The sequence below is a fragment of the Mastomys coucha genome, unplaced genomic scaffold (genome assembly GCF_008632895.1).
Source record: "Mastomys coucha isolate ucsf_1 unplaced genomic scaffold, UCSF_Mcou_1 pScaffold2, whole genome shotgun sequence".
NCBI classification, from domain to species: domain Eukaryota; kingdom Metazoa; phylum Chordata; class Mammalia; order Rodentia; family Muridae; genus Mastomys; species Mastomys coucha.
This window is the reverse complement of record NW_022196902.1, coordinates 10,181,030-10,199,178: the sequence shown is the minus strand read 5'-3', so window position 1 is coordinate 10,199,178 and position 18,149 is coordinate 10,181,030. Positions and strand designations below refer to the sequence as shown.

Below are 18,149 nucleotides of genomic sequence, written 5' to 3'. Positions count from 1 at the left end.
TGTACACATATATATGTATATGATAAATAAATCTTTTTTAAAAGTTATGAGTGATCTTTAAAAATAGAATTTAGATGTTACCCCTCTGAATAAAAATTTATAGATTCCCATTAAAATCCCAACTTCCTAGAGTAACTGGCCCCTTCCTTATTCCTCTTTTGTCCATTAATGCTCCAGCTTCTCATCTTAAACACATAATCTTGTCATAGCTTCAGATCGGTCACATAGTTCCCTTGTTAGGCGGCCTCACTGGCGCCCCATTCCGATCACTGTCTGCCCACACCTTCGCTGAGATGTGTTCCCATTCACTGCCTTCTTACCAATGGTGCTCTGTGTGCACACAGTTCCTTTCAATATTACTAGATAAAACACACTGTGGCAGAGATCTTTCACCACTCCATTAAAGCTATGGCAGTAGATAGTGACCACAAGGAAATACTATATAAAATTGATTTGAGACTGGCTCCTTCCAGTCTGTCTGAGTCAGTGCCCTGAGCAGACCCTGGGCGCAAACTCAGCAGCCAGTCCCACAACCCTTAGAGGAAGCTCCACTCCCAGGCACTCTAACACGCCAAGGATCAGAGGTGAGGAGGACACAACATCTGTCCCAACACTGGGAGTAACTGGGACCAGCAGGACTCAAGCACACAGGAACTCTGACAGCCCAGTGGCTCGGGTTCCTTCCAGTCTGTCTGGGCCAGTACCCTGAGCAGACCTTGGGTGCAAACTCTGCAGCCAGTCCCACAACACCAGGAGGAAGCTCCACTCCCAGGCGCTCTAATAAGCCCAGGATCACAGGATCCCAGAATCACAGGTTCACAGAGACTTGACTCTGAGGAGTTCTGACACAACCAGGATCACAGGAAGGACAGGCTCCAATCAGATTTAGCAAGGGCAGGTAGCACTAGAGATAACCAGATGGTGGGGAGGCAAGCGTAAGAAAATAAGCAACACAAACCAAGGTTACTTGGCATCATCAGAACCCAGTTCTCCCACCATAGCAAGTCCTGGCCACACCATCACACCGGAAATGCAAGATTCAGATATAAAATCACTTATCATGATGATGATACAGGACTTTAAGAAAGACATAAATAACTCCTTCAAAGAAATACAGGAGAGGGCTGTTGAGATGGCTCAGCGGGTAAGAGCACTGACTGCTCTTCCTAAGGTCCTGAGTTTGGATCCCAGCAACCACATGGTGGCTCACAACCACCCGTAATGAGATCTGACGCCCTCTTCTGGTGCATCTGAAGACAGTTACAGTCAATTACGCTGGAGCAAGTGGGGCGGAGCGAGCGGGGCGGCAGAAGTCCTGAGTTCAATTCCCAGTAGCCACATACATGATGGCTCACTACCATCTGTACAGCTACAGTGTACTCACACACATAAATAAAATCTTAAAAAAAAGAAAGAAAGAAAGAAAGAAAGAAAGAAAGAAAGAAAGAAAGAAAGGAAGAAAGAAAGACAGGAGAACACAGGTAAACAGCTAGAAGCCCTTCAAGAGAAAGCACAAAAATTCCCTTAAAGAACTATAGGAAAACACAATCAAACAGGTGAAGAAAATGAACAAAACCATCCAGAATCTAAAAATGGAAATAGAAACAATAAAGAAATCAGAAAGAGAGACAACCCTGGAGATACAAAACCTAGCAAAGAAATCAGGAGTCATAGATGCAAGCACCACCAACAGAATACAAGAGATAGAAGAAAGAATCTCAGGGGCAGAAGACACCATAGAAAACATTGACACAACAGTCAAAGGAAATGCAAAAAGCAAAAAGCCCCTAACCCAAAACATCTAGGAAATCCACGATGCAATGAGAAGACCAAACCTAAGGATAATAAATAGGTATAGAAGAAAGTGAAGACTCCCAAGGTAATGGGCCAGTAAATATCTTCAACAAAATTATAGAAGAAAACTTCCCTAACCTAAAAAAAGAGATGCCCATGAACATACAAGAAGCCTACAGAACACCAAATAGACTGGACCAGAAAAGAAATTCCTCCTGTCACATAATAATCAAAACACCAAATGCACTAAACAAAGAAAGAACTTTAAAAGCAGTAAGGGAAAAAGGTCAAGTAACATATAAAGGCAGGCCTATCAGAATTACACCAGACTTCTTACCAGAGACTATGAAAGCTAGAAGATCCTGGGCAGATATCATACAGACACTACGAGAACACAAATACCAGCAAAACTCTCAATTACCATAGATGGAGAAAACAAGATATTCCATGACAAAACCAAATTTACACAATATCTTTCCAGAAATCCTGCCCTACAAAGGATAATAGATGAAAAACACCAATATAAGGAGCAAAACTACACCCTAGAAGAAGCAAGAAAGTAATCTTTCAACAAACCCACACAAACCTAATTCCACCTCTAACAAAAACAATATGAAGTAACAATTACTTTTTCTTCATATCTCTTAATATGAAAATTAATATTACCAACATATCCTAATTGATTGAAATCCAAAAATATGAGGAATTAGAAATTTATTGGTTGTCATCCAATGGTCTCTCTAATTTGGTAATTGGAGAAATAGGTCCAATATTGTACAATCCGTATACACTTTCAGCTTGTGTGTACGTGACAGTGTCTTGCTGTGTACCACATAATGGTCTTTAAATCTTGCTTCTCCTATCTCAGTCTCTCTATTAGTAGTATTGTTTATTTCATGTTTTTACACTATACTATGGTTTTCAGAACAGCTTACATATTTCAAAAGTATTTATACAGCCAAAAGAAAGGTAGATAATTAACTTGGGAGGTGGCTTGTAAGAGAACAACAAAGAGTGAGACTGAATGCTTTGCTTGACATTTGTAACTCTTTTATCAAGTTTGAAGAAGAGGACATTATAAGTCTCCCTCTTTCTGAGATGAATGCTTTTCCAAATTATCACAGCCAATGAACCAGATTCTTACCCTCACCTAATGTCTGTGCCACCCTCCAAGCAGAACCATTGTTCATGGAAACAGTTGGTGAATGACTTTATGGATAGACCATCTTAATACACAGACCATTTCTTAAATGAATGTAACCTGTTCTCTGCGGGCTAAGAATAAAGTCACTCACTCAAGTCAAATAGCTTTGACCACAGCAGGGAGCATGTATCCAAAAATCGGGCCTACAATTCATTCCTTGGCACAGCAACACCGTCAACTCTCAGCTTAGCTAAGATGGAAGTAAAATCCTTTGGTGATGTGAGGGTTATTCAAGTACAGCCTTATTACAATGAAATCAGTGTCTAAAAATTGTTCTTCTTTTGGGCTTGTACCACAGTAAAAGCAAAGATTTTAAGCTCTTCTAAATACAAAACAGACAAACAAACAAAAAGACTTTATATATATGTTCATTAAAAAATACTAGTAGTGGTATATTATTTTAAAATATACAGTTAATATGTTTGGAGTTATTTAAAATTTATATTGAGAAAAATGTATGTATTTTCAGTATTTCAGTAGACAACATCTACATAAGACTGTTAAATTGATTGTTATTTTATATCAAACAACTTTTATAATACTCATTTTTATTGTTATAATATTTTATAAATTTTAAAGAATAAAAAAAAATAAGGGGCTATGGATAGCCAAAATTTTACATTTACCATATGGTCTGGAGTATTTAATAAATCTTGAATTAATGGATAAATAAAAAAATAAAAAATTAAAAAAAAATTGATTTGAGAAAGATGCCACTTTAGTATTTCACACCATAGGATTGTGCAAACTAGGGAACCTCTTGAGCTTTACCAGGCTAGGATAGGCCAGCAGTATCAAACTAAATGTAAAATGTTGCCTAACTATGTTTTCTAAGCAGATGGCCAATGTGTCCCACAGAATCCCAAAGGATTCAACAACTCAAAAAATACACTAACAAAATCTGACTTTGTCCTTTAACAAAACACTTCAAATTAAATATATGATAATTCTTGAAATGAAACAGAAAAGAGATGTATAATTTTTTTAAAAGCCCAAGTCCTGTAATTTACCAATCTAAAAGAAATATGGTAGGTGATTAGCTTCTACCAGACAAATTTCTTCTACAGAGGTAAACAGGGAAGGACTGACTGAAGAGAGACCTGTTACAGTGTCCTGGTTACTTGTCCCTTGCTGTGATTAAAACACCATGACCAAGGCCACTTCCAAAAGGAAGCCTTGAATTGGGCTGTTTCAAAGGGTTATGTTCATGACTGCAGAGCAATGGCATGCACAGGGGTAAGGGAGAGTTCACATCTTGATCCACAAGGAGGCAGAGAGAGACACTAGGCAAAGGGTCTTCTGAAACCTCAAAGCTCATTTCCAGTGACACATCTCCTCCAAAAAGGTCATCTCTCCTAATCCTTCCCAAACAGTTCTACCAACTGGGAACCAAGTATTGAGACACATGAGCCTAAGGGGGTAATTCTCTTTCAAGCCACCAAACAAAGGAACAAGCAGAACATGCAGCCTATGAAAGGACAAAGACTGGAAGCCAGGCTGCATTTTCTCATTTTAAACACTCACTGGCCAGACTTCTTGAAGAACTCATACAGTCTTCTATTTGTCATCACAGCAGTACAGGCTTAGGTTTTCCTCCTTAAATCACTCACAGAATGCAAAGAAACCAACTCAAGTGTTAGAACAGTGAGGCAGCACACACAACAGGTTCTTACGGGTATGGCTGGACAGAGTAGCCACGTGAAAAAAGGCAATCATTTCAATTAGAAATCCAGAAAACCCAACCCAGCCACTTAAGGGTGGTGATTCAGGTGAACTGACTGTCAAGGTCACAAAACTGGCTGAGGCCAGCTTCGGTTTAGTGTTTTGCTTCTAATGTCTTTTCTACTCTGTCACAATGCTTGCAGTAAGTTCTCAAACATTAAAATGCTGGACATGAAGGCAAGGCGCCAACTAGCATGACATGAATTCCCAAAGTAAGCATGACACTGTATGAAGATGCCAGCTGTGACTTCTTTCATCAACAGTGCATTGAAAATGTCTAACTCAAGTGTGTATTTTTGTTCTTTAGATAGTGACTCAGAAATTACAAAAAAAATCCAATGACTTGAGAGTATCAAACTGACATTTTATTAAGTTTCTAATATCTGATGCAAAAATAAGGTTATAGTTCTAATATCTAATGCATAAATAAGGCTACAGTTCCACTTCAGACATTTTACTAGTTAACAGATTTTGTAACTAACTCAAGCAAGTTTCAAGAGAAAACTGGTTTATATTTCATTGTGTTGCTCTCCTCCCATTAAGTTTATGTATCTTACTCAAATATTCTACCAGCTATTGCTCAACACACGGATCTAAAGCTTTTTAGGTTCGTCAAAAGGGCGCACTGCGGGCAAACTTCAATAAAAGGACAGTTGGTACTCCAAAGCTTTATCACAAAATCACACATTCAGGTCTGTGTAGGTTTTGACATTTCCCAGATAAAGATGAGGTCTCGTTTTTTGTTAAAGTGAAAGCTAAGAAAATATACTGATTAATGTGGTAAATAATATATTCTTTTCTTATTCTTTGAAAAATAAATTGCTTCTGTAAAAGTTAATTTTAAAGCTATAACACTGAAAATCTTCAACAGATGAAAAAATTGATAATTACTTACTATAGGTCAGATCTTCCATTCCTACTCTGGGACAAAATGTCACAAACTATTTATCTCCTCCTCCTGGTCTATTGACACTATCTTCAACAACAAAACCTTTACCCCTAAATAGGTTTTCTCTGCTATCCCAGGTCAGCCTCAGCTGCAAAGGGAGTCCCTGTGTCAAGAAGCAAACACTCAGGAGCTAGAGAGAGTGCTCGGTGGTCAAGAGCACTGGTTGTTCTTCCAGAGGCCCTGTATAGTGGTTCACAACAGTGTCTAACTCAAGTTCCCTGGGGGTTCGGGGAGCCAGTCCGGATTTGACATACTCTCCTCACCTCTATGGACACCAGGAATGCTCATGGTACACAAACACGTATGCTACTAATAGAACACTTGTATACACAAGATAAATATATATATTTTTAAAGTAACAAATACTAACAAGTGTAATGATAGCCCTTAAGATGTGTGACAGAATAATATAAAACTGTGTCAGTTGGTACCCAGGAAAGCAACCACAAGAATCTACCTCTCTCTGAAGTGACTGTTTTGAGACATCATTATAAATTAAACTCTTCACTATTCAAAAGAACAAGACTACATATAACTGGGAAGCAAGCAAATCCAAGTCTGAATGCCTTGACTCCAGTGAAGAACCAGCTTCAAGGGAAGGACATTTACCATTACTTAACATGGCTGCCTCCAAGTTCCTCGTTGATAGGAATGATGCCCACTTCACAGGGCTATGCAGGGATCACATGAGCTCCTGCATGAGAACGACTAGCCTGGTAACATGAGCCCATTGGGCACTCCACGCCAGCTCCTTTCTCCTTCAGCTCCAGGCCCTCTGAGCCCACTGGGCACTCCATGCCAGCTCCTTTCTCCTTCAGCTCCAGGCCCTGTGAGCCCACTGGGCACTCGATGCCAGCTCCTTCCTCCTTCAGCTCCAGGTCCTCTGTCCTTTGTTCTCTACCCTCATTTCTACAGATGACTCAGCCCTCTCTCGTGACTTTTATTAACAAATGTTGAAAAATACTGGACCAATCAAGGTCCTAATATGTATGTAGAACAGTCTGCTCCCTGTCCTCGATATACATGAGGAAGAGACCACCAACATGTGAACAGACCCAACTTTCACCATAAATAAAAAGCCTGTTTCCTTGATGAAGGTGAGCAACATCCCAAAGGCCTGGAGTCAGGCCCCGTCCTGCCCCTCTTCTAATTGGAGTGATGTCCAAGAATCCTTGCCACCATCTCTCCCATCCAAATTATGCCAAATAGGCCACACTTAACCAAGGTTGCCTTGAGAATAACACCTGTAACTCTAGTCGTTTCCTGTCTTCTGTCAGAGTCCAGGCCAGGTCTCAAATCTCAACAACACAGGCATTTTGAGCCAGACAGTTGTTATACAGGCTATCCCATGCACTCTAGGTTACTAAACAGTATCTCTAGTGTTTATCCACTACATGCCAGCAAAACCATTCCCTCCCCCATTTTATAACAACTCAGAGTATCTTTAGACATTGACAAAACTGGAGAGTATAAACCACTCCCCATATACTGTCCACTCTCACTCTGTTTCTTGCTGTTCATAAATATTTTATTATTTAAAAGGTAATGTATGGGCAGTTGTGAGGCATATGTCATAACTGGTCTCCGGAGGTCAGAGGATAACTTAAGGGAGTCAGTTCTTCCCTTTCCATCATGTGGGTCCTGGGGATCAAGCAAGCCATTAGGCTTGGCAGCAGATACCTTACCCACGGAACCATGTCACCAGCTCCATGACCCCATGCTTTGTGTTACTGGCCCAGTCCCTCACCATTTCCTATCTTTGATACAGATACAGGATAACCGATCTCCGCTCCATCACTGACAAAAGCCTCCTAGGGTACTGCTTTTCCGAATCACTTCTTTCAAACACCCTTCACAGTTGAGCAAGACTTGCTCATCTGGACTCAATCATGCACTGTCCCACAAGGCACGTCACACAGGAAAGTAGGAAGGACCCCAGCTGCTCTTCAGAAGGACGCCTACCCTTATGTTCCATTCTAGGGTTGTCATCTGGTTTGGGTGTCCCTCACCCCAGCACCCATGCCAGACCTCTGTAAGAGCCTCCCTCCCTATCCTCTATGCTCTCTACCACTCAAAGCCAAAACTTTCCAATCTTTCTCCACTGCTGCCTACTGAAGTATGTATGAAATCTCCTGCCTTTAGTAACAGGACCTCTTCCTAACTCTGTTTTATTATCGCCAAACATATTTTAGTTTAGGTAAAAAAAATCTTACTATCTACTAGTCCTTGAAAATGCTTGGAGGTGGTCCACTTTGGTCATATTTTTCCCTGCCTGGAAGCCCATCTTTCCCTCCCCATCCCAAGTCCATCTGAACCGTGTCCTGTTTTTATCTCCTTTGTGCTTGTGAACACAATGCACCTCTCCCAGGTACATTTTTCTTTACACCTGAATGATCCTGTAATTTACAAAGCCCTCAGAGCACCTTGTGCTTCTGTTGACTCCCTCCAATATCTAGCTCAACAAAGGGAACAGATCTCTGCTATGTTTGAGTTACCTCAAATGCTTCTCACTGAAAGCCATGGAAGGCTGTTTTCAGAAAATCTCAAACTCCCATAAGAGAAACTAAATCCACATTCCCCTTCTGTCTCACATTTCTATGTCTTAGGCCAAATTTTAACTAAGCTGCCTTCAAGATTCCAGACTGCTATTCAGTACAGGTTGGCTATCCTTTATCAGCAATGCTTGAAACTAAAGTGTTCTGAATTTCAACACCCCCACCCCGATTTTGGATGCTTTGTGTATACTGAATGAGATATCTTGAGGGTGGGATCCAAGTTTAAGGAGATCTCTTTACATCTCATATGCACCATAGTCCCAGAGTTTGAAAGTAAATTAAAAAAAAATGATAATTCTGAACAAGAAAGTTTCATAATATGAAATTTTCCATTTGTGTTATTTTGGCCCTCAAAGTTTTCAATTTAGGAGTATTACAGATATCTTGATCAGGTATACTCAACCTGAACATATTACGGTGAAAGTCTTGGTTCAGGGAATTCCTACGACTTCCAACATGTAATTGAATCCCAAATATTTAAGCTATTTAAGCTATTTATGCACAAAGACAATAGAAAGTTATTTTCAAATGCCAATACAATTGAGTAAAATATAAGTTGTATTCAATTGAACATATCTCAGTTGGAGGTTAGTGAATGCTAATTTCTATGCCCTAAACAACAATATGTTTAAACACCCTAAAGTCTTGTGTACCATTAGAATGACAAAATCATTTTCTGTCAACTCTGAACCCCAAAGACATAAGCTAAAACAGAATATGGGGGGCTTCTCCTTGATTTTAAGTCCTTGAGGCCAGGTTTATTTCCGTGATAAATGAGTACGTTTTGACCAGAACTTGTAGGTTTTGTACCAACTTCTTTAGACACTAGCCTACCACATCATTTAATCCACCAGCAAACTTATGGGCTGTTTTGTGTGAACCCAAGCTAAACCTGGTTTCTGCATTGTAAGAGGGGGCATGAAAACAAAAACAGTGAATCCACACAGAATCTGAATAGCTTCAAAAGCCTAAAACAGTCACTCTGTTGCCCTTTCAGCAGCACAGAACTGAGACTTATCCTTCACTGGCACCTAAAACACTCACCTTTCCCCACCACACCCCAGGTTTAAAAGAAGACAATGTAAAACAAAAACAAAGAGAGAAAGAACCCATTCCCTAAACCACAGTAGGCACTCGGGTATTTTCTATACCCAAAGAGTGTGTAGAAATTTTTATATCACAAGGGGTTTTGTAAGAAGAAAAACTGACTTTCGCTCTAAGATGGGCCTCCAAGAACTCGATGTTGAGGAGGCAGAGTGCTGGCCCAGAGTCACATTTCTATTGAACAGGAGACTACAGTAAGAGCCTGGAGACTCTTGGCCTAGCACCCCATCCCAGCACTTGAGCAGTTGAGGGAGCAACAGGACCCTGAGTTCAGGGCAAGTCTGGGATATAAAGCAAGAAGCTGTCTCAAAACAAAGTAAAATAAAACCTTTGCTTCTACTACATTATATCCACTTCCATGTCCATGTGTTTGGAGATTCAGATAACCGGCTTGGGATCAGTATTAGGATGAAAACTTAAACCGGTTCCTTTCTCCCATGCAATTTAAACAGGTTCTTTCTATAGCAGCTATGAATCATTAAACAGTAGCGTTAATGCTCATCACAAATTATTAGCACTTCTGCTAAGTCTCCTGTAAAATAGACGACAAAGAAGGTTTAAACTAACTGTGCTTGCTGCTACGGGGCAGAGCTACAGATTGAGGAGAATATCCACCTTCCGATTCCAGCTGTTCAATATATCCCCAACCGAATCCACAAGCTCCACCAACTATTCACGGAAAGCCCACGAGAAGACATGGTCCACGGTACACCGGCCACCCATTCTACGAACAAGTTCTTTTCACATCTATCTACACGCCAAGTATTAGCCAGAAGTTCAAATTTCTTAGTCTCCCCAAAGAACACAGCTTCCTTAAATTAAAAAACAAACAAACAAACAAAAAACAACCTGCTTCTTGGATACCTTAAGCTTAACAAAACTCACTTCATCATCGAGTCTGCTCGGCTCACTCAAAAAAAAAATTCATATGGCATTTTGCCTGCCTATAACTCGTAACTTTCCTATTGTGCGGGAGCCCAAGAGCTACGTGAATGTAGGCATCCACAAGCAGAAGCTAGGATTCACACACCACCCGAGAGCCTCCCCGGGAAGTTGCTCTGGCGGGGCACAGGCTGACCGAGGGATGCAGGCTAAGGCTCCGCAGACTCCCGCCCCCACCCGGCAGGGCGACCCCCTCCCCCTGCAGGAGTCCCGGAGCACCCGCACCTGCGGCCTCGGCCGGCCCCCGGCGAGTCCCCGAGGGAACCTGCCCTTCTGGAAACGTCGCCGTCGCCCACTCCCACTCCTCCTGCTCCCGCTGCCGCTGCCCAAGGCCCGCGCGGCCGGGGACGCCGCGGTACCTACCTGGAGGACCACGTCGTTGGGCAGCTGCGCGGCCCGGAACAGCTCGAGCACTCGCCCGTTGACCACCACCTTCTTGGTGCTCTCGATGTCGCAGTAGGAGAAGAGATCCGAGTAGTATTTCTGCTCGGCGTCGCTCAGCGTCAAGCCTTCCATCTTCGCCTCGGCCCGGCGGCCGCCCCGCCCCGCATGCACCACCCGGGCGCCGGCCCCGCGACCCGGGGCGGCCGGCGGGACGCTGCGCGCGGCACGGCCTCCCCGCGGGGCCGCGAGCTCGTGCGGCCCGGGGCTGCCGGCGGCGGCGGCTCTGCGCGGCTCCGCGCGGCCGCAGGCTCGGCGTGCGGAAAGGAGGCGGCGGCTCGGGGCTCGCGTCCCTCGGGCTTCCCGCCTCGGCTTCCCCTTCCGCCCACGCACACCCCCGCCCCCGTCCGAGAAGTTGTGGGGCTTCCGAAGTCTAAAGTTTCGGGGGCTCTGGGCTGCGCGTGGCCGCCGCTCCGCCTCCCTCGGCCGCCATTGACTGCGCCCCGGCCCGGCACTGACAGCCGCGGCCGCGCTCCAGACCCGGATGTGAGGCCGGGAGGAGAGAGCGCGAGAGGGAGAGGGAGAGGGAGAAAGAGAGAGAGAGAGAGAGAGAGAGCGAGAGAGAGAGAGAGTGAGAGAGAAACACCCACCGGGCTGGCTTGGCCGCTCCCGGGAGAGCGGGCCGCAGCGCCCCCTGCTGGCCGGAGCCCCGCGGAGCGGCGAGGCGAGGCGAGGACCCCAGGCAAGGGTCGGCCAGCGACGGGGAGGGTTCGGGTCGGACTGCCGGCTTGTGTGCGGCAGCCTGAGGCAGGCAGCATTTCCTACCCATTTGCACTTACCGAGAAGTGCGTCGCTTTACGCTGTCAACTGAGGCTGGGAAGCTTGCTCAGGTGTGGACGCTTAAACCGAGGCTGAACTCTAGCCCCAAAGCCGGGTCTTCTATAAAACCAAGTTTGAAAAAAGAGAGAGAGAGAGAGGGAGGGAGGGAGGGAGGGAGGGAGGGAGACAGAGAGAGACAGAGAGAGACAGAGAGAGACAGAGAGACAGAGACAGTGAGAGGCTCTAGCCCCAAGACGGGTCTTCTATAAAACCAAGTTTGAAAAAATAGAAAGAAAGAGAGAGAGGGAGGGAGGGAAGGAGGGAGGGAGGGAGGGAGAGAGAGAGAGAGAGAGAGAGAGAGAGAGAGAGAGAGAGAGAGAGAGAGAGAGAGAGAGAGAGAGAGAGAGAGAGAGAGAGAGAGAGAGAGGTCAAAGTCTTTTTTGTTGTTGTTGTTGTTACTGGGAACCAAATACTGTTGATTTATGCCATCCACTCTATAAACCTGTGAAGGCCTTCAGCCAACTCCAGGGTCTCCTGTTGCTCATGATCCCTTCCTTTCTGTGAAAAAAAAAATGCTGTCTTAATCTGCATCTATCTCAGGAGTCCACAAACCCTTAACGAGTCTTTAATCTTTTAAAAGTATTTCTTTTCTGAAACTCTATGAAGTCAGGCTGGACTTGAACTCTTGATCCCCTGCCTTTGCTTTCCTAGTGATGGGATACTATCACCAGCCAGTCCGCTATCTTGTCAGCATTAAATATGAAGTATTTCAGAAACAGGAGCCAAGGAAGACTTCACAGAAGGCTTTTCAAGTTTGTTTTCTATTTTCGGTTACATAGAGCCCATTAAGAGGGCATCATTGTAAGAATGAACAGCCATAGAGGGTTTGGGATAGAGCTCATTTGTGCGAGCCTTTGTGTGCACAACGCCCTGGATTCTATTCCCAGCCCTGCATATGCCGTGTGTGTGTGTGTGTGTGTGTGTGTGTGTGTGTGTGTGTAGGGGGTGCTCCCCTATAATCCCAGCGTTTGGGAGGTAGAGGACAGGAGGATCAAGGTCATGTTCAACTTCATAGAACACTGAAGGCTTATCTAAACCATGTGAGACCCTATCTCAAACCGTCCAGAAAACAGAAGCGGGAACTCTGGCACCAAATGCCTCATTTGAAGGCTAAGTCTGCATGAGCTCCTGTGAAGCTCTTTATATAAGTCTTTATAGATGCCATCTTGTGGCATTTTCACATTACTCGACTTCATGTAATGCTTAATACTTCTTATAATTCGTCCTCACAATTGCAGATTTGTGTGTGTGTGTGTGTGTGTGTGTGTGTGTGTGTGCATTTTTTAAAGATAGGTTCGATGAGGTAGGGATTGATTCCTGTTGACACTGGTCCCTTTCCCATGGCCTAGCAGCTCTGTCTTGCCCTAGGCCTTTGTTTCTGTCTGAAGCCTCACACAGACATCCATATCGTTTATTCTCCTGTTCCAAGGTCGCCCGTCTTGGAGAACAATTCCTCTTACACCTGATCTCCAGCTGTTGTTCTGTGCTTGATCCTCTTAATCTGGATTCTTTTTCTTTATTGCATGTCTAAGCTGACATCGAAACATGAATTTCTGTATATATTCATGACTAATAATTACTGAGTATTATTATGACCCAAGAATTTTTCTAAAATTTTATACTGATTACCACATGGATGACAACAACCCTGTGCAATAAGCTTTACAAGTATTTTCCTTTTTTGAAAAATTGGGATACTGAGACAAAAATGGTATTAGCAACTTGTAAGTTCCATGATACTAAATATCTCGATGCAGGATTCTAAACCTAAACCTAAATTCATCAGCTCTAAAACCAGTATCCTTTCTTAAGTCCTGTGAGCCACTCGGTCTGTGTTCAGTAGGAAGCGCTTCACTTCTTCGTTACCACACTTGCAAGGCATGTCCACATACCGGTGTACCTCAATCATAAGTGATCAAATGAAGTTTAGTATTGATGGGCTGAGTGTCCTGGACTCTAACATCCTAGCTTCACATCCTTAACTTCAGTAAACTCCAGCCCTGTGCCTCTCTTAAAATCTAAAGCAATTGCAAGATCGCTTAGTACAAGCTAAGCTCTGAAATGTCCCTCTCAGTTCATAATCTGTCCTTTTCTCCTCCCTGGCCATTCCTCAAATAAACCTGTTCCTTATAGTCCTCAGAGTCTCTAAGTTCCAGCACAGTTAGTGGGTTCAAAATTATCTGCATTTGCACAGGACCCACATTCCATTCCCAGCACATATACAGCCTCTCACAGTATCCTTAAAGCCAGCTCCTGGGATCCGCACAGTCAAAAACATTCATATGCATGATATAAAAGTCAAAGTTATACTTTGGAAGCCAGGTATGGTGTATACACATATAATCCCAGGGAAAGAAAGGATTGTGAGTTCAATCCCAGTCTGGTCTATGTAGTGAGACCCTGTCAGGAACAAGTAAACCAACAGACACCTGTACTTGGATCAGATTGTCCCAGTGTAAAGTGAGCTGCAAGCTTTTCTTTTTGGGGATCACAGAGTCTAGGGGCCTTGTGATCAGACATTGCCTCCCACCACCATTTCCTTCTTCCATTGTCCTTTCTGTTACCTATTGCCAATTACTCACACTAAATTAGCCACAACATGAGCTTTATATAGAGTGGGAAGTTCTCTGTCTGTGGCTATTTTGCCTGTAAAGCTTTCCTAAAATACAACAGGCCCTGAAACAGGACACTTTTTATTGACAACATAGGCCCAGATGAGGGCCAGACCAGGTGGTGGTACATTCTCACAGTCCCAACAGTGGGGAGGGAGGCTGAGGCATGAAGATCACAAGTTTGAAGCCAGCCTTTCAGACAGAAAGACCCTGTCTGAAAAAGGGTTTTTTGGTTTTTGTTTTTAAAGTTAAAAAAGACACTAATGACTAGGCGGTGGTGGCGCACACCTTTAATCCCAGCACTTGGGAGGCAGAGGCAGGCGAATCTCTGAGTTCGAGGCCAGCCTGGTCTACAGAGTGAGTTCCAGGACAGCCAGGTCTATACAGAAAAACCCTGTCTCGAAAAAACCAAAAAAAAAAAAAGAAAAAAAGACACTAATGAGGCTGAAGAGACGGCTCCACAGTTGAAGTCACACACACTCTTGTAGAGGGCCTGAGCTGGAGTCCCAGCACTCATGTTGGGCGGTTCACAACCACCTGTAACTCTGGTTCCAGAGGAAATAATAATACCTCTAGCTTCCAGACACCCACATCCACACAGACATACACACACATGTGTGTAAATTAAAAATAAATCTAAAAATAAAAACAGCAATAGCATGAATCTCAAAGAAAAGCAACACAGTTCACTCCGTTTGCCAAGAAGCACCTGAATAGCTTCAGTTGCCACCAACTGCTGCGACTGACCCACAGGCTAGGATTCAGGTATCCTGGGCAACACTGCTCTGTAAGGAACACTGTGATGAAGTGAGAAGAGCACTCAGAAGGATGAGGACATCATCAAAAAGGAGAACCCCTGCTCTCCCTGCCCCCACACGCATCCCCGGTGCGCTGGGTGATGGTAGGCCACCGTGCATCCCCTGGGTGCGCTGGGTGATGGAAGGCTTAACTTCTAAGCTTCACAAGGAAGTGAGGCTTTTCTCTGTATCCTTCACTGATATTTCAAGACATGAACGGAAAGAAATGCAACTTCTACAACTTACCACGTGACCCCTTTGAAGTCCAGCCTAATTTCTTTCCTGTGCATTTCTAGGCATATCAATTTTTGGTGACATCATCCGAAAGCCATTTTAAACAGATGGTCTATATTATGTCAAAACAGATTTTCAAATGCTGTTTTGGAGCAAGATCAAACAGTTGGTTACTGCTAGAAAATGTTTAGACTCTTTTTTAACTGGAAATCTCTAATCATTTTTTTTCTCCTGGTATTCTTTTTCAATGAAATATCTGAGTGGGGTCGTGTTTGTTTACAAAGAATTTCCCAATGTTTTTTAGAAACAGCAATATTACGTTTCATTCCCACAAGAAACGTATATGAAATGAAAGTATTTTCTTAAATCCTCATGAGTAATTAATCATAAAGCTGCCTAATGGGTGAATAGTGTTGTCTCACTGGGAGTAAAAACCTGCACTTTTCTAATGATGATAGGCAGATTTTCATATATTTCCTTGATACCAGAATGTCTGTTCTGCTTTTGGTGAAAGCCAACATTTAAAAAGTTTCCTTTTAGCCAGGCAGTGGTGGTGCATGCCTTTAATCTCAGCACTTGGGAGGCAGAGGCAGGCGGATCTCTGAGTTCGAGGCCAGCCTGGTCTACAGAGTGACTTCCAGGACAGTCAGGAATACACAGAAAAACCCTGTCTCACAACACCAAAAAAAAAAAAAAATAGTTTCCTTTTTTTTAATATTTAGCTGTTTAATCTATCTGTGTGTGTGTGTGTGTGTGTGTGTGTGTGTGTGTGTGTGTGTGTGTGTGTGTGTGCCTGTGCCAGTAGAGGCCAGAGGCTATGAGCCTCCATGTGGTTGCTGGAAACTGAACCCAGACCTATGGAAGAGCAGACAGTGCTCTTAACCACTGAGCCATCTCTCTAGCCCAAGTTCTTCATACTTGATATAAGTTCATTATCAAGCATGTAGTTCATGATTTACAGTTCATGAATTGTTTTCTCCGCCCCATCCACAAGGTCTGGTGAGGGTGTATGTATTTATGCTGAAACCAGCTCTCCTGTAGATAAGGATGATCTTTCTGATCTTCCTGCATCTACCTTCAAGTGTGAGGCTTCCAGATGGAGGATATGAAGCATGACACCTAATGGCATGTCTTTGTATTCAATAAACACAGTTATTTAATCACATTCACAGTGCAGTGACCAAAGCTCTGACAGAAACATCATATAGGAAGAATAATTTATTTGAGCAACGTTCAAGTAACCCTAACCCTACCCTACACTAACCATAGCCCTAGCCCTAACCCTCTAACCAAAACCCTAACCCTAATACTAACGGTAACCCTAACCCTAACACTAACCCTACCCTAGCCCTACGCCTAACTCAAACCCTAACTCTAGCCCTAGCCCTAGCCCTAGCCCTAGCCCTAGCTCTAACCCTATGCTAACCCTAATCCTAACCCTAGCCCTAACCCTAACCCTCTAATCCTAACCCTAACCCTCTAACCTTAACCTTAACCCTAACCATAACCATAACCATAACCATAACCATAACCATAACCATAACCATAACCATAACCCTAGCCCTAGCCCTGACCCTGACCCTGACCATCTTGATAGGGAAGGTATGCATGTGGTGGGCAGCTCCGTGAATGGCAGTGGGAAGCTTACAGTGTGGACTACCCACATCTCAGCAGCTGGCCTCAGAGGTAATTCTAGCTGTAAGTGAGGCTAGCTGTCACCTCTAGGCCTGCCTCTCTTCAACCTACTTCCTCCCAACCTATAGGTTTTACAACCTCCCTAAACAGTGCCCTATGGGAGAAGAAGATTACATTTAAATTGAAACAGGAATAAGTTTTGAGCTAAGCCCAAATTAAGGGCAGCTTTAAGGACTTTTGAGGACTAGAACTGTATGGGTGAGAGTTTGGTGTGTTTACCTGGTCTTTTGCTTGGTGTGAAAGAAATGGATTCAAGATGATGACAAACATTAAACCCATGGGCAATGATGTTGGCTTGGTGGGGAGGCTGGGAACTTGGAAGGAGAAAATTTAAGATTGGGGAAGACAGGAGTGGGAAAAGCACATGATGAAGCCTGTAGAAAGGTTACTATGTGTGAATATTTATCAGGAAACACCTACTACGAGTTAGGCACAAGATGACCACTTAGACAAAGTAACCTGGCCAGTTGAATCAAGACAGCATTCCAACCAGCAACCAGGACGTGACACATTGTCTTAAGGAACTATATGACTGTTGTGGCTATAATAGGCCCCAGACCATGTGCGTCCACTTAACAAGGCCAAATCTCTAACCTTACAGCCACAGAAACTTGGAGTGAGCTTCTGCTGATGGAGCATCAGCCAATCATTGGGGTGACAAAAGTGATTTACTTTACCAGAATTAAATCTGTTACATGTGGACATTCTTGCCCACAGAGCCTGAGTAGCATCAATATCAGGACTAGTAGCCTGATACCAATCTGGAGTAATCTCACTTCAGAACAAGAGATTTGTTAGCTCCCTCACAAGCCACACCTCTGAAAGCTGTTGACTTGAGAGAGTCATAGAATGGCCTTTGAAGGGACAGACATATATCTACTTGCATATGATACGCTGCAAAACACAGGGTATACCCTAAGTTAATGACCAGATATTATGTTATCAACACACACACACACACACACACACACACACACACACACACACTGCAGTAAAACCTCCTCTATGAGAGGAAGAAGCTAGAAATGGAAGGTTGGTCTTCATTTTAGCCTCAGCATCCCTTCTTGTCCCCAATCACAGAAATGGGAGGTTGTGGTTTCAGAGGGGGGTGTACTATGGCCACACTCAATTTCCAGCTATAAATGCCTCTCAGTCAGTTAGGGCTCTTTGTACTAAGAGATTAGTAGTGAACAAAAGAATCAATGTCCTGAAGGGGAATTGAACTTACTCACCAGGAGGATATAGCACTTACTTTTGAAAGTTGAGCAGGAGGCAATGGAC

The 18,149-nt window shown here is 43.6% G+C and overlaps 1 protein-coding gene across 6 annotated transcripts in view; it reads right to left on the bottom strand.

The window, feature by feature from the left end:
• Reps1 (RALBP1 associated Eps domain containing 1) overlaps window positions 1-11,253 on the bottom strand; it is a 75,585-nt gene extending 64,332 nt beyond the window's left edge. Inside the window, exon 1 of one of the 6 annotated variants that reach the window (XM_031380499.1) lies at window positions 10,634-11,253. In XM_031380499.1, coding sequence (XP_031236359.1) covers window positions 10,634-10,786 — 153 coding nt within the window. In that variant the 5' untranslated portion in view covers window positions 10,787-11,253. The remainder of the gene's footprint in view (window positions 1-10,633) is intronic. The other 5 variants (XM_031380498.1, XM_031380500.1, XM_031380501.1 and 2 more) reach the window with 5 other exon arrangements.
• Window positions 11,254-18,149: the final 6,896 nt, after the last annotated feature.